The following is a 13,503-nucleotide window of genomic DNA, read 5'->3' on the forward strand; positions in this document are numbered from 1 at the left end:
CTGTAATTCTTAGAGTACATCTACAGGACAATGCGTGTTTATTAGGTGCTGGAAATGAAGCTGAAACACGGTGTAAAGGGTAAACAGTTCTACTCCTACTTTTGATAGATGCATGCAAGTGTCCAATTCAGGAGCAGCGTCTCAACTCAGCAGGACAGGTTAATTTCAAATGTGGCGACAGAATGATCATTTGTCAATGCATTTAACCCCTTATCTCGGATCCGACATGCATGCGGAATGCAGACGATCCATGGATGAGACCTTGATTTCGCCGTCATCGATGGGATGAGAAACATTAGGCGAGAGGCTAAACTGCTTTTTAGCCAATCATATTGAATCCTTGATTTAGCCGAGTCCCACTTGTTGCAATAGACCAGCCGAGGTCCCACGGACCAGCCTATCAGATCAGGACGGGGGACTCTGCACAAATGTACGGACGGTACGGTACAACTGCCGGGGCCACTATCGCTGATCGCCGAGATTTCTGAGTCTCGGCCGGACACTTGGTTTGTGTTTGTGTTTGACTTTGCACCTGACGGAACCAGGTTATATCTATATCTACACGCACTGGCTCCAATTTCAGCCTTCCGTCTCTGAGTCCATCGCACCATGCCGCGCCGCATCCTGATCGTTGGCGGTGGAATCGCCGGTCTCACGGCCAGCATCGCTCTGGCTAAAGAGCTCTCAGAAGTCGAACCGGATCTAGACATCGCCGTCTATGACAGTCGGACGGAACATTCGATGGGGGATGGAGGGGCGATCAGTCTCACTCCGATTGCTCAGCACTACTTGGATCAGCTAGGCGTGCTGCACGAACTCACTCGGATGGGAGAAGACGCTGGGATTGAAGTGGACGAAATCAAAATCTATTCCCTACGCTCAGGGCGATCATTGGGTCCCTTGCGGTTTGCTGACGAGGCCGGACGTGGTTATGGGGCCTATACAAGCCGCCGAGTGCTGCGCAGCGCCCTCTTTCGCGCCATGCTGGCCGTGGCGCGCCAGTACGCGCAAATCTCGGTCGCATTTAACAAGAAATTATCCAGCGCCAGTACCACTGAACACGCAGTGACACTTCAATTCGAAGATGGGACGACAGCCACGGGTGATCTAGTACTAGGATGTGATGGCGTCCACTCTGTGGTCCGCACGCAGCTGGTCGATCCCGGCAACCAGTCTGAATATTCCGGCATTTCCTTCATTCAGAGCCTGGCTCCGAGCGACCGGGTAGCATTACCATCTCATTTCGACCAAACAGCCATTCATTTGACTCGGCAAGGATCGCTGTTGGCAAGCTACTGCCACCCGAGTCATCGGACCATGTTTGTCGCCGCGATCATGCGGGTGAATGAACACATTATCGAGCGATACCGCGCGATAGCCTGTGCCGATACAGCGGCACTCAAGTCCGCGCAGATGGCCCTTCGTTATCAGGTGCGTAGTAAATTCGGCGCCTCGGCTTTTCCGTGGATTCGGGAGTGGATTGAGCAGACGCATGATTGGGAGTTGTATCCCATCTATCAGGTGCATCAACGGGGGAAATGGCATATCGACCGCGTTCTGCTGCTCGGGGATGCCGCACACGCAGTAAGTACAAGTGAGGCCTTTTCATAGTCCGGATAGCACGGCTAAACGACGACTGCAGATGCCACCGCGCGAGGAATCCGCCGCGTACGCCATCGAAGATGCGGTCATCTTCGCGCAGATCTTCGCCTGTGGGCGTGATTGTGCGCTCCGTGATCTGTTTCGAGAATATGAGAATGCCCGGCGAGAGCTGGTCGATAAAGCGTTTGATGCCACCCGCAGGCTGTGGCAGAGCGACCTGGACAGAGGACTTTTTCCCGGTCATTTTCGCGACTGTATGTCGTCTATCCAGCTGGCACCGGCTCCTTCGCTGGCCAATTCGCCCGCGGACCCGATGAGAAAACGAATCTTCCCGCCGCCGACGCACGAAAGCATGTCCGATCTATCTGTGTATACATTGACAAGCGAACTAGAGGGGGCGCTTGATGCGGATGAGGGCAGGACAAAAGCCCCTTTGTGAAGGACCAGAGTAATTGCGTATGATGTTACGGCAACGGCAAGGGGCACGGCGTCTGATGACTTATGGTTTTGATCGGGTTAGGTATGGATTATGGCCAGGGTAATAGGAATTAGGGTCTGGTCTTAATGGATATGGGCAGATACCTCAATGGGTTTTCTGTAATTCACCCCCAATCTATCGTACAATTGTCCCAGCATAGCACCTGTAATGAGAGCACCGCATTGTTTCCATAGTTGTTATGTATTTTGCAGAGGTACTTGCTTATTAGACACGAATGATATTCAATGGCTTCGATAACAACGTGGAAAAACTAGGTATGGGAAAAGACAAGGAATGTGAGTTTCATCCTAGACCTGGAACTTCCAGTATACATACCATGCAGACATATGATTAATTAAGCCAACATGAACAAAATTCACCTCGCAGCATGCATTCTGTGGCGCTCAGCAGGTCTCCCAGAACTGGGCACCCAATGCCACCAAGCGATTGAATAGCTAGTCTCTCTCCTCTATGTGGGTGAGGTGATATGATTGTCCGGGATGTTGTCCCGCGATGATCAGCCCATCGACGGAATACTCGACACCCCCCGTCAGCTCCAAGATCAACTTCTGCTTCCATCCCAGACGCGCGGTCTTCTTCAGCTCCTTGATGTGCGGGACCGCAACCTGGAAAAGAATCGAACTCTTTGATCGATATTGAATCCTTAGGTCATGTACTCTCGTGTGTTGATGGGTCGAAAGATACACAATCGGCGGCTCTTGATGAGCCAGTAACTTGACATAAGCTGGAAGCCAGAGCCCCCGAGATCATCGTCACCAACCGAATTCGGGGACCAGTGAGATTGAAGGGAGGAGTCGGAGAGAGTAGACTGTATCTTAGCTACGAGGCAGCACAGCGGAGAGGATCACGTACTTGCAGAATCGCTTGTACATCTCAGTGATATCACTGATTATCCGAATAACTTCTGTTGTAGCCATTGACTTTCTGCATCATGAGCTGCGAGGTCTTGTCTTCAGAAACGGCAATCTTCTGCCGCTGGCGCTCAAAGGATGTCTCTCTGTCGTCGTCTTCAGACTCGTCAAATATCGCTAACGAAGTCTATGGCTTCTTCTTCTGCCGCTTCGCCCTTGTGTATCTCTGGAGATCCTGTAAGACTGTCACGCTCTTCACCCCCATGTTGTCCATCAGCGCCAATATACGATCCAGTTTCAGGAAAGAGGAACAGCCTTTGAGCTGGAGGATAAACAATCACAATGACGAAAATTGTGGTCATTGTACACACAATGAGATCCAGTGAAAGTATATCTAACGATGCAGTACCGATCAGCTAACATTCTGTGGAACATATCATATAGCAGACACACACAAAACAAAAGGCTGCTGTCCGACGAGGCTGTTTCCAGGACCGCAGGCGAGCTAAATGGTACCAGTAGTTTGCGGCGCCAATGACGATGGACATGTAGAACCATTCCATCGTGGTTCGCAGCTTTTCTGGAGTAAAGGAGAGTCCTTCAGCTCTTGTGAGGTCCAGCTCGTGCGGCAGGGCGTGTCTAGTCGCTCTGACATGGTATATTTCCTAGGAATTGCCTGTGATTCAGCCGGGTTCATGATATGCAAGGGAACAAACATACCTTGTTGAACCGACTGATCAGCATCCAGATATCGTCGTCGGACAGCGCAGGTTCGATGGATTCTCTATCAGACTTTGGTAAATTTGTCCATTTATCGTCCTCATGTCCAGCGGTTGTCCATTCTGTCCACCTTCATCCTGTAAGTTATCCAGGCTGTCGGGGTGGAACGTCGCTGGTATTTCTTGCCGCTGGCTCATCATCAGTCATCGCTTGTAAGCGCCCAGAGAGATCAAATAATGGAGAAGAACACACAGTCTGCTCAAGCATAATTCCTGTTTAAAATCCATATATAGAAATAGATGAATGAATTGCCATCTGGTGTTGGTGTGCTGCGCAGACTTGTGGTGTAATGATATCTGGGTGCATCCACGCAGATATCAAGTGTTCACTTCGCCAAAGAACAACTAACCAGAGATAAAGCCTAGAAAACTAGAAGGAGTACAACAGGTCCTCACTTTGAAGGTTTGTGCTTATCTATTGTTTGGGTGTGTGCTACAGCAGGCTCTTATACCCTTTCATACTAATAGAACGCAGTAAAGCCTTAACTGCATCCGATTACAGCGGCCGTTGAATGGATTACGACGCCGACAAGGATTGGAGAGAAGTAGTTTAATATAGGTCACAGAAGACGTGACCTACAGTTAGTCAGTCTTTGACAGGTTGTTGTGATGACCTAAAAAAATGAAAAAGAATAAGCAAATAAATAGAGGATGCTCTGCAGGTATGGCCAGTAGCCTCGGGGTTGGACATGGGCCATCCTCTCATCTATCCCAAAAAACTAATGGACAACGTATGTTAAACGATTCGCACCGGTGGATCTTTGTATGATTACAAGCATGTGCCACTTGAAAGAACAGCTATCTTCAAGCCTTGCTGATCACTCTGAATGATCAATAGAAATCACGTTCGACGTATGCATAGCATGATCAAAGTATCCCACTTGAGATTCCTTAGACAAGTCAGAACCTAGCAAAAGTAGGAAATGCAATATCCTAGCCTGGTGCCTGCAAAATAGCTATAGTGATATTGCATTCTCAATGTCCATCATCTGGTGCATCGAGATTTCAACGTATCTAGCAATGCGCATTCCCCTTGCTGCTAGTCATTTGAATACCTGAGCCGGCGCTTCGAGTCATATTCATTTGGGTCTCGACTCAGTCTTAACTGCGACGGGACTATTTGCAGGAGACTTGTTCTACTGTTGTCTCAAAGGGCATCGGATCCATGATCCTTGACGCTTGAGACTAATCCAACTCAAGTATCGATCGATGGATTATAACCCTCGGTTTTATCTGCCAGTGACCAACATGTGACACGATCTTCTATTTCTAGGTGCCTTGGTCTAGAGGATATGTAAGAATGCTTCGTTGTCCGGGTTGCGAACATACCAATCCGAAAGGTGGAGAAAGCGAAGAGAATCCCCTCATACTAGTACGAGACTAGAAGTCGGATGCATACGAGGAAGGATTTGAAGGATTGAGGTTGCATCGACTCGAGAATTGCATGTGATGGACAGTCACTCTATCAATTGGACAAGGGTATGGATTGGTATAAACACGCAGTAAAAGCGCTCTGAAGAAAAGAGCAGTCACTGTCCTGGAGTTCAAGCCAGTAACCAAGATGCATTGGGCAACACCGATTTGGATAGTATCATTCTCCTTGGGAGTCTTCCCCCTTCCGACTGCCCGAGATGCGCTTCTTCATCCCGTCGAGGACCCATTCTACAGTGCTCCAGACGGATTTGAATCCACCCCTCCTGGGACCATTCTGCGATGGCGAAACCCTCCCCATCCTATCTCGGCTTTCGGGTTTGCCCCAATCAATCTTGCTGCGTCTTACCAGCTTCTGTACCGCTCAACCGACTCTTTTGGTGAGGCCATTGCGGCTGCCTCGACCATCCTCGTCCCGCACCATGCAGACTATACCAAGCTGCTTTCTTTCCAAGTAGCCGAGGACGCGGCCAACCGCAACTGCGCCCCGTCGTACGCCTTTCAGCTCGAGGCGGCCACCGACGGTGAGCTGGGTCTGCTCATGCCTCAAGCAGAGCTGGCACTGATCATCGCGGCGCTGGACAAGGGGTGGGTGGTAACAGTGCCGGACCACTTGGGGCCAAATGCCACCTTTCTAGCGAACAACCTGTCAGGACACGCGGTGCTTGACAATATCCGCGCCGCCTTGAGGTCATCTGCATTCACAAAGGTCTCTCCCCAGGCCACAGTCACGCTCTGGGGATATTCCGGGGGAAGCCTGGCGAGTGGATTCGCTGCGGAACGGCAGCCGTCGTACGCACCGGAGCTCAGCATCGCTGGAGCGGCGCTAGGAGGGACAGTTCCGCACATCATGCCGGTGTTCAACTCCATCAACAAGGGCATCTGGGCTGGGCTCATTCCCGCGGGGATGCAAGGCCTCGCTAATGAATACCCGGTCATCGAACGGGTTCTCTATGACCATCTCGTCCCCGCAAAGAAGGCGGACTTCGTCCGGACGAAGGAGCTGTGCTTCATCGGGGACCAGTTCAAGTACCAGTTTCAGGACATCTACTCGTACTTCACAGACGCGAATATGCTCAACGATCCTGATGTGGCACGAGTCCTCGGCGCCAATGCAATGGGACATCATGTGCCAGACGCCCCGTTGTTCATCTATAAATCCGCCAACGATGAGGTGAGTCCGGTCGGTGATACGGATGCCCTGGTCTCTTCCTACTGTGGTGCCGGGGCGAAAGTGGAATATCACCGGGATGAGTGGTCCAATCATGCGACGATGGCGGTCATCGGTGCCCCAGATGCGCTGTTGTGGCTGCAGGACCGGATGAATGGAGTTCCTGTTCATGCCGGATGCAGGACGAAAACCGTTCTGACAAGACTGATGGATCCGCGAGCCTTGAGCGTCCTTGGTATCAATGTGATCAAGATCCTGCTTGCCTTGCTATCGGCACCAGTTGGAACGGTAGTCATTGGATGATTGTCCGATAGTTTCAGTCTTATATAAGTGCATGTCAAGAGAACAATATATTCTGCATAATAGTGAACATGGCAAATCATGCCCCCTAAGCCTCCTCAACATGAACATTCTGCCTCTTCTCGTCATGCTCCTGATTAATCTGCTTGTGGACAGCTGCAGCCACTTCATTCGCTTTCTCCTTGCCCTCGAACACTGTATCCGTTAGTCCTGTTTTGCCTCTCAGAGCTGAAAACTTACTGAAGGATAATTCCTCGAGAGTCCTGCCCGACGTCTCCGGGAAGAATAAATAAATGAACACCACCTCGAAAGCCAACCAGCAGCAGTATACCAGCAGCCACTTCCAGCTAATATTCTTCAGGCCGACTGGATTCACATAGGTTGCGAAGAAGCCCGCGCCTCGGCCATAGAACTGGAACCACGAGATACCTCTGGAGCGACCAAAGTAGGGGAAGATTTCGACCAAGTAAGCTGACCAGTCAGTATCTGCGATTATAAAAGGCAAGGAACTTACTGTATGTCAGCGCGTTGTAGCCAAGGTTGTAAGCCGGCGAGTAGCAGAAAATGAAGAAAATGGTCAGAATGGCAGCGGCCTTGGCATGGGTCGTCATGAAGCGTTCCATGGAGATGGTCCAGGCAATATACACGCAGAGCAACGAACAGGCACAGGTGAGGTACATGGTGCGTCGCTTGAATCGAGGAACAGTCAGCGCCAGCGTCGTACCGCAGACGAGACCCCAGCAAGCAATGCCGATATTGATCTTCGACTTGACCACGCCGTCGGTGATGTCGACCATTTCTAGGAGGTCACTCAGATAGTATCTAAGAGGCATCAGTAGATCCCACCAAGATGCCAGAGTGATCCATACGAGATTAAAGTATTGCCCGACCACTGGGTGAACAATCCCAAAAAGGCCGAAATGAGCAACCGACGACGCATACCGGCCGTCCGGAACATATCCCACCAGGTCTGCTTGGCCTCTTCGAGTTCGAGCTTGATGGTGCGTTCGATCTGGGCGATTTCGGCTCGCACGATGATCGAGCTGCGATCTCCTTCGGCATGGTATTTGGTCAGGATGTTAAAGGCCTCCTCGTGGCGGTCTTTACTGATCAGATACCGGGGGCTTTCCGGAAGGAGACTGCGCCACTGTCAGTTCTGTCGAGAGACATCAAGACACAACCCACAAGACAAAGACGATCTGCACCATTGCTGGAGCAATCTGGAGGAGGGATGGAATTCTCCAGGCCCAGTTGGACGTGATGGTCACCGTCCCCAGGCCGACAGCAGCAGCGATAATCTGGCCGATGAAGTACGAGGAATTGAATAGTGAGGTTAGAATGGGTCGTTCCTTGGGATATCCCAATTCACCAAGGAGGGAAGATCCAGCAACGATACAAAATGGGATTCCGAATCCAAGGATAATCCGCGCGACGATATACATGCCAACTACACGATCAGCAAGTGGATGTGATTAGAAGTTGATAGCATACCTCCGTTGGCAAAGCCTTGCAGAAGAGCGCCTACTAGACTGACGCAGGAACCGAACAGAATTGTCCATCTTCGTCCGACTCGTTGGTTGACCCAGGGGACAAACGGGAGAGAGAGAATGGCTCCGAGAGAGTATGCAGCTCCCAGGAAACCTTTGAGGTTTGCTTCGATCTCATACTTGGGATTACCGTCGACAACAGCTCCTGTTGGATGACCGAAATCTACCAATGTCAGCAGTGTTGATAGGAATACTATTGTCATAAGGAGAATACATTTGTTCCACGTGTAGACGATCTGCACAGTATTGATGATCTGCGAGTCGAAGCCCGAGGTAATCTCAATCCCCATGCATGCAGGGAATAGAATAAAATACAAGTACCTCAGATTAGGCTTCTTGTACCAAGGAGTATGATCGTCGGCCAGCAGATTGGCCAGGACGGGCTCCGCGACATCTTCCTCACGCTGCTTTCCCACTGCAACCATGATGATCGATGTGTATAGTTGATGTGATGATGACTTGATCCTGTCAGACAAGAGGCAGCATTCTCTGGCTATATGTAGATTCCGTCATGGCGGATGTCTTCTTCAGGAAAGACGGCTTCGCAACCGATGCAACGGCCCTGTTGATACACTGAGCGTGAGCCTTGGCTCAAGATGCTCCTTGATGAAAAGGGCATCCTGCAACCCCCACCTTCGACACGGGAACTCTGGGTATATGCCCCCACCAATGGAATCGTGAAGTAAGCATACTTGAGGCTGTCAGCATAACTGCCAAGAGCGGCCCAAGAGCTCATGCGGGGGTTCGCAGAGAGGGTCCAGCGATGGATTGAGAATTTGCTATTACACTTGGCATGCAGAGTCCGAAGGATCATCACATGCGCCAGGTTTACCCCGGATTGAGCAAGGTAGAGTTTGAGACAGTTAAATGGGCTGGTAGGAGTGGCTCTATTCAGTAACTGATTGACACCCCACACTGTCCAAGTCTAGACTTTGGATAAATGCAATCTCTTTACCCGGTGCCAAGCATCGCTTGTATCGCTCCCCAGATATTCAAGCTCAGACTGAAAAGATTGGAAGACGATTGCTATGGTGCTATCTATACACCTGTCCAGTATCTCGTCTGCTTCACCATAAACTTTCCTTGAGCCACAATCTCCTGACTCGAGGTCCCAATCAGTACCTGATAGACGCCCTCTTCGCTCTTCCACATATCCTCGATCTCGTCCCAAAAGCTGGTCGCGTATTTGTCAATGTGGATCTCAACTGTTTTCTCCTCTCCGGGCTGTAGGAACACCTTGGAGAATCCGTGCAGCTCCTTGACAGGGCGTAGAGTTGCTGAATGGGGTGCGGCAATGTAAAGCTGTAGGATCTGCGCTCCTGCCACTGGACCTGTATTCTTGACTAGAACTCTGGCAGTGGGTGGACTGTCCGATGAGAAGATAGCCGGGGATACAGACACCGTAGGAGAGACACTGAAGGTCGTGTATGATAAACCATATCTGCACTCGTGAGCATGATGCGTGTTTAGCGAATAAGATGGTCAAACCTACCCAAACGGAAACAAGACCTCGCGTCCGACCTTCTCGTAGAATCGATATCCCACATACACGTCCTCCCCGTAGAGCACTCTACCCCCCACGCTCACGTAGTTCAGATACGCTGGGTTGTGCCTCACGTCCACCGGCCAGGAAAGAGGCAACTTCCCACAGGGGTTGACATCTCCAAATAGGACGTCGGCAATACCATGGCCGGTCTCATTTCCCCCATACCATGCCTGAACAATCCCCCTGGCTAGATCCGCCCAAGGCATGGTAACAGGGGTTCCGGATTGGTTAACGATGACAGTCCTGTCCGCCGCAACGTCAAGCACAGACGAAATCAAAGCATCAATTCCCGGAGGAAGGTCCATATCCGGACGGTCAAATCCTTCCGACTCCCAGTCTCGGTTGAGTCCTGTGCACACGATGGTATAATCTGCCTCGGCGGCGACTTTGACCGCATTGACAACCATCTGCTCAGGGTCCATGTGTAAACACGCGCCGAGATGGGCTGCGCCACCACCAAAGTGGACCACGCCGATGGCTTTCATAGGACTGGTGTTGGCAGAGCCGAACTCAATTCGAATCCTATATGTCTGTCCGGCAGTGAGCTGCTTCGACCCGACCTCCTGCACCGTTCCCTTTCCGAAAAAGGCCGTTCCTCGGGATTGGCGGGTGGTGTTGTCAATGACCATCTCGTCATCAATAAAAAGCGTGGCCGTACCGAACACAGTGAGACCAAAGTCCCACACTCCAGAGACATCCGGCGTAAACTCTCCAACCAAAGTAGCCCAGAACAGACCTCTGTCGAGACTGGGAGCGTTGTAGTCCATCAACTGAAACGCAGTGCTACCGACTGGTTCGGTTGCCAGTAACGTGCGTTCCTTTTCGGGCGGCTCATTATAGAAGTGGATGAGGGCATTGCTGAGCATTCGATCAATGACCGGAAGCATCTTGTGAGCATATGCGCCCGGTTCATAGAGGATCTCAGCATCAGGAAGGGCTTCAACGACCGCATCGTATAGAGAGACAGCATAGTATGGTTCAAGAGAAGCACTACCGCCGCCTGAAATAGCAGGAGTCTTCACATGAGACCCGATCAGCGCGATCTTCTTGACCGTCTTGGGCAACGGCAGCAGATTGTCCTCATTTTTCAACAGAACGATACTGTTCGTACACAGGGTCCGGTTCAACGCCCGGTCTTCAGGAAAATCACGGCCAGTTTCTTCCGCCGACACGGGAGCGCGGCTGGCTCGTTCGACAAACTCAAGCACCCTGCGAGCACGCGCGTTGATGGTCGACTGTTTAATCAACCGCGCCTGCATGGCTGATTCGATGTACTTTCCGCGATATCGTGTCGGACCCGGCATCTCGAGATCTAGACCAGCATTCATCGAGTCGATGGTGGTGTATGTGCCTAGCCAATCGCTCATGATCAAAGGATCCCAGTTCCAGTCTTTGCGGACAATATCCAACATGGCCGGACTCTCGACGACGTGCTTACCGTTGATTTTGTTGTACGAAGTCATCAAGGCTCCTGGACGGGCGTCCCGAGCAACAATCTGGAAAGGACGCAGATAGATCTCGCGAAGTGCTCGCGGAGTAACCAGCACATCAACAGCGCGTCGCTCATGTTCCTGGTCATTTCCGACATAGTGCTTTACCGTTGAGATGACCCCCGTGCTCTCGCAGCCCAGGATGATCGACTTGGCCATGATTCCCGAGAGATGGGGATCTTCAGCAAACGATTCAAACCCGCGTCCTCCCAGGGGCGACCGCTGCATGTTGATCGTAGGACCCAGCCAACAATGCGCTCCCTTGGCGAGACATTCTTTGCCGAGCAGAACACCGGCTTGATGCAGCAGGTCGCGATCCCAGGTGGCGCCTAGAGCCGTGCCACAGGGGAGACACGCAGCGGGCACACCGGCAAAGAACTTCGTGCCACGGATTCCATTGGGGCCGTCAGTGGTACGAACCGAAGGCACATTGAAATTGGGGACGGAATGAGTGTGCCAGAAGTCACTTCCTATTCGGTCTTTAGTAGATGGCGTAGGGAGTAACTAGGGTCAACTACCAGAGAGAAGAGCGATCTTGTCGTCCTCGGTGATATTGGCCAGGACATAGTCGACGTCGAATTTGGGCGTCATCTTCAGTTGATTGTCACTGATGCTTTTTTTCTTTTCATGGTCACGGACATAGCCCAGCTAAGGTGAGCATAGAAGTATGCTAAACAAGTTGACATTCACGGCCCTCGAGCCGAAATCCCGATTGAGTGCATCAAGAATATCCTCATGGTGAGTTGGTAACCCCCACGCGATGTGGGTTTATCTGATTGGAAGAGGGATTTGTGTCTCAGAAGCCTCTTCATGTGTCGGTTAAATTAATGTCACCACTAACGGTTGAAGAGTCGACTCTTCACAAGCTGACATGCCGCCCAGCTCAATGCGCTGACATGATATATTAGCCTGGTCTGAGAACAACTGCTTACTGACTGATTCGAGTCGTCGCTAGATCTACTATCATTACTCCAGTCTTGTGTACAAATTCACTCGTATACCCATTGCGATCAAACAAGTCCTAACTTATTGCGGTGCCAAGTATGGGTGTCATTTATATTAAAGGGGAGTCGTCAATCACCATCTCAGCAAGAATATGATGCTTTCAACACTATTAAGACTAAGAATTGATATATCTGCCTTCAAAATAGTCGTCTTGAACTCATAGCAGCTGAAAACACTTTGTTCAAGCCATGTCGCTAGTTATCGGCTCCTAAGGCGTTTGTTGCTCGGTGCTCGAAGCTCCAGTACCCATCTAATAAGTTGAGAAAGCCAAAGGAGACTCGGCTACTGAGCCCTGCATCTTCCAGTCAACAGTATTGAGTGATCGTGTTCATGCGGACATCGAGCTGAAAGAGAATGCCGTCGTCACATTGACAACACCGTCCCGGTCGAGTGCACCAATACTCCAATCCATCTGCACACCACTGTGATGGCTACCACTACCACAACAGTCACTGGAACCAATGCTCAGCAGCAATCACTGTATCAGACAGAGGGATCCAAACCAGCCCTACTTTCGGAAGCATGACCACCACCACTGGCTTTGGGATCAGCAAAAAGAAGACCTGAGCGATCACCGTGACCAGCGCCGCCGCCACCTTTGCCGCGAGGAACGACGGATGGGAGTGAATCCAAAGCGAATGGAGCCAACCTTGGTGAACGATTGGATCAGGAGCAGGCCTGCATCGAGGCATGGTGGGAGTTTTATGCCCCGAATGCACAGACGACTGGACCTTTGCGGTCCTCTGCTCGAGGAGCAATATGTCAGCTCAATCATATTCTTCAAGTCACCGGCTCAGCGTTGTACCATGCCAGCGAAGAACCTACCGGAAGAATATCACCACCTATGCCATTGAAAGTATGACATGCAGGTTACCATCGGCCCGCGATATCGGCAAGAAAGCTGGTTCCAGAACACCACTGACCCGGCATACTCTTACCAAGCTGTGGACCGGGTCCTCTTCTTTATCCAGTGGCTTGGCATCCCTGTAATGCGGGCCTGCTCGCTGTGCGAAGAGATGTCATCGCCTTCCCTCGGATGCGACCTATTGCTAGTGCGTTTGATCTAGATTGTGGGTTGCAACCATTCTACTACTCAGTCACGGGTGTCATATTTTCCCTTTCAGTATGAATGAACTGGGGAATCTTGCTGTCTTTATTGTCACTTCCCCAGGTCAAGCCAGTCCACATTCCGCAGAGTTGCCCAGCCTTCACTGGTCAAGATAGAAAAGTAAGGAGACACAATCTTGGAATTGAGGCTGAGACATGGCTGATGAGACTGGTT

General features: G+C 51.0%; 4 protein-coding genes across 4 annotated transcripts; 2 read left to right on the forward strand and 2 right to left on the reverse strand.

The window, feature by feature from the left end:
* Positions 1-609: 609 nt before the first annotated feature.
* On the forward strand, positions 610-2,041 carry CDV56_102998 (FAD-dependent oxidoreductase; the record flags this gene model as incomplete). Its single annotated transcript, XM_026756617.1, has 2 exons — positions 610-1,584; positions 1,643-2,041. 2 exons carry the CDS (start codon positions 610-612, stop codon positions 2,039-2,041), a joined length of 1,374 nt encoding a protein of 457 aa, XP_026616795.1.
* A 3,251-nt stretch (positions 2,042-5,292) lies between these two features.
* Positions 5,293-6,636, forward strand: CDV56_103514 (putative secretory lipase; the record flags this gene model as incomplete). The annotated part of the gene is made up of 1 exon (XM_026757133.1): positions 5,293-6,636. The coding sequence occupies one exon, from the start codon at positions 5,293-5,295 to the stop codon at positions 6,634-6,636; it is 1,344 nt and encodes a 447-aa protein (XP_026616796.1).
* Positions 6,637-6,721: 85 nt separating this feature from the next.
* On the reverse strand, positions 6,722-8,605 carry CDV56_103667 (putative MFS sugar transporter; the record flags this gene model as incomplete). Its single annotated transcript, XM_026757286.1, has 7 exons — positions 6,722-6,828; positions 6,874-7,104; positions 7,148-7,455; positions 7,503-7,772; positions 7,819-8,080; positions 8,125-8,343; positions 8,395-8,605. The coding sequence occupies 7 exons, from the start codon at positions 8,603-8,605 to the stop codon at positions 6,722-6,724; spliced, it is 1,608 nt and encodes a 535-aa protein (XP_026616797.1).
* A 613-nt stretch (positions 8,606-9,218) lies between these two features.
* Positions 9,219-11,807, reverse strand: CDV56_103924 (beta-glucosidase H; the record flags this gene model as incomplete). Its single annotated transcript, XM_026757543.1, has 3 exons — positions 9,219-9,621; positions 9,673-11,686; positions 11,735-11,807. 3 exons carry the CDS (start codon positions 11,805-11,807, stop codon positions 9,219-9,221), a joined length of 2,490 nt encoding a protein of 829 aa, XP_026616798.1.
* Between the last annotated feature and the right edge of the window lie 1,696 nt (positions 11,808-13,503).

Source organism: Aspergillus thermomutatus, assembly GCF_002237265.1.
Source record: "Aspergillus thermomutatus strain HMR AF 39 chromosome Unknown NODE_34, whole genome shotgun sequence".
NCBI classification, from domain to species: Eukaryota; Fungi; Ascomycota; class Eurotiomycetes; order Eurotiales; family Aspergillaceae; genus Aspergillus; species Aspergillus thermomutatus.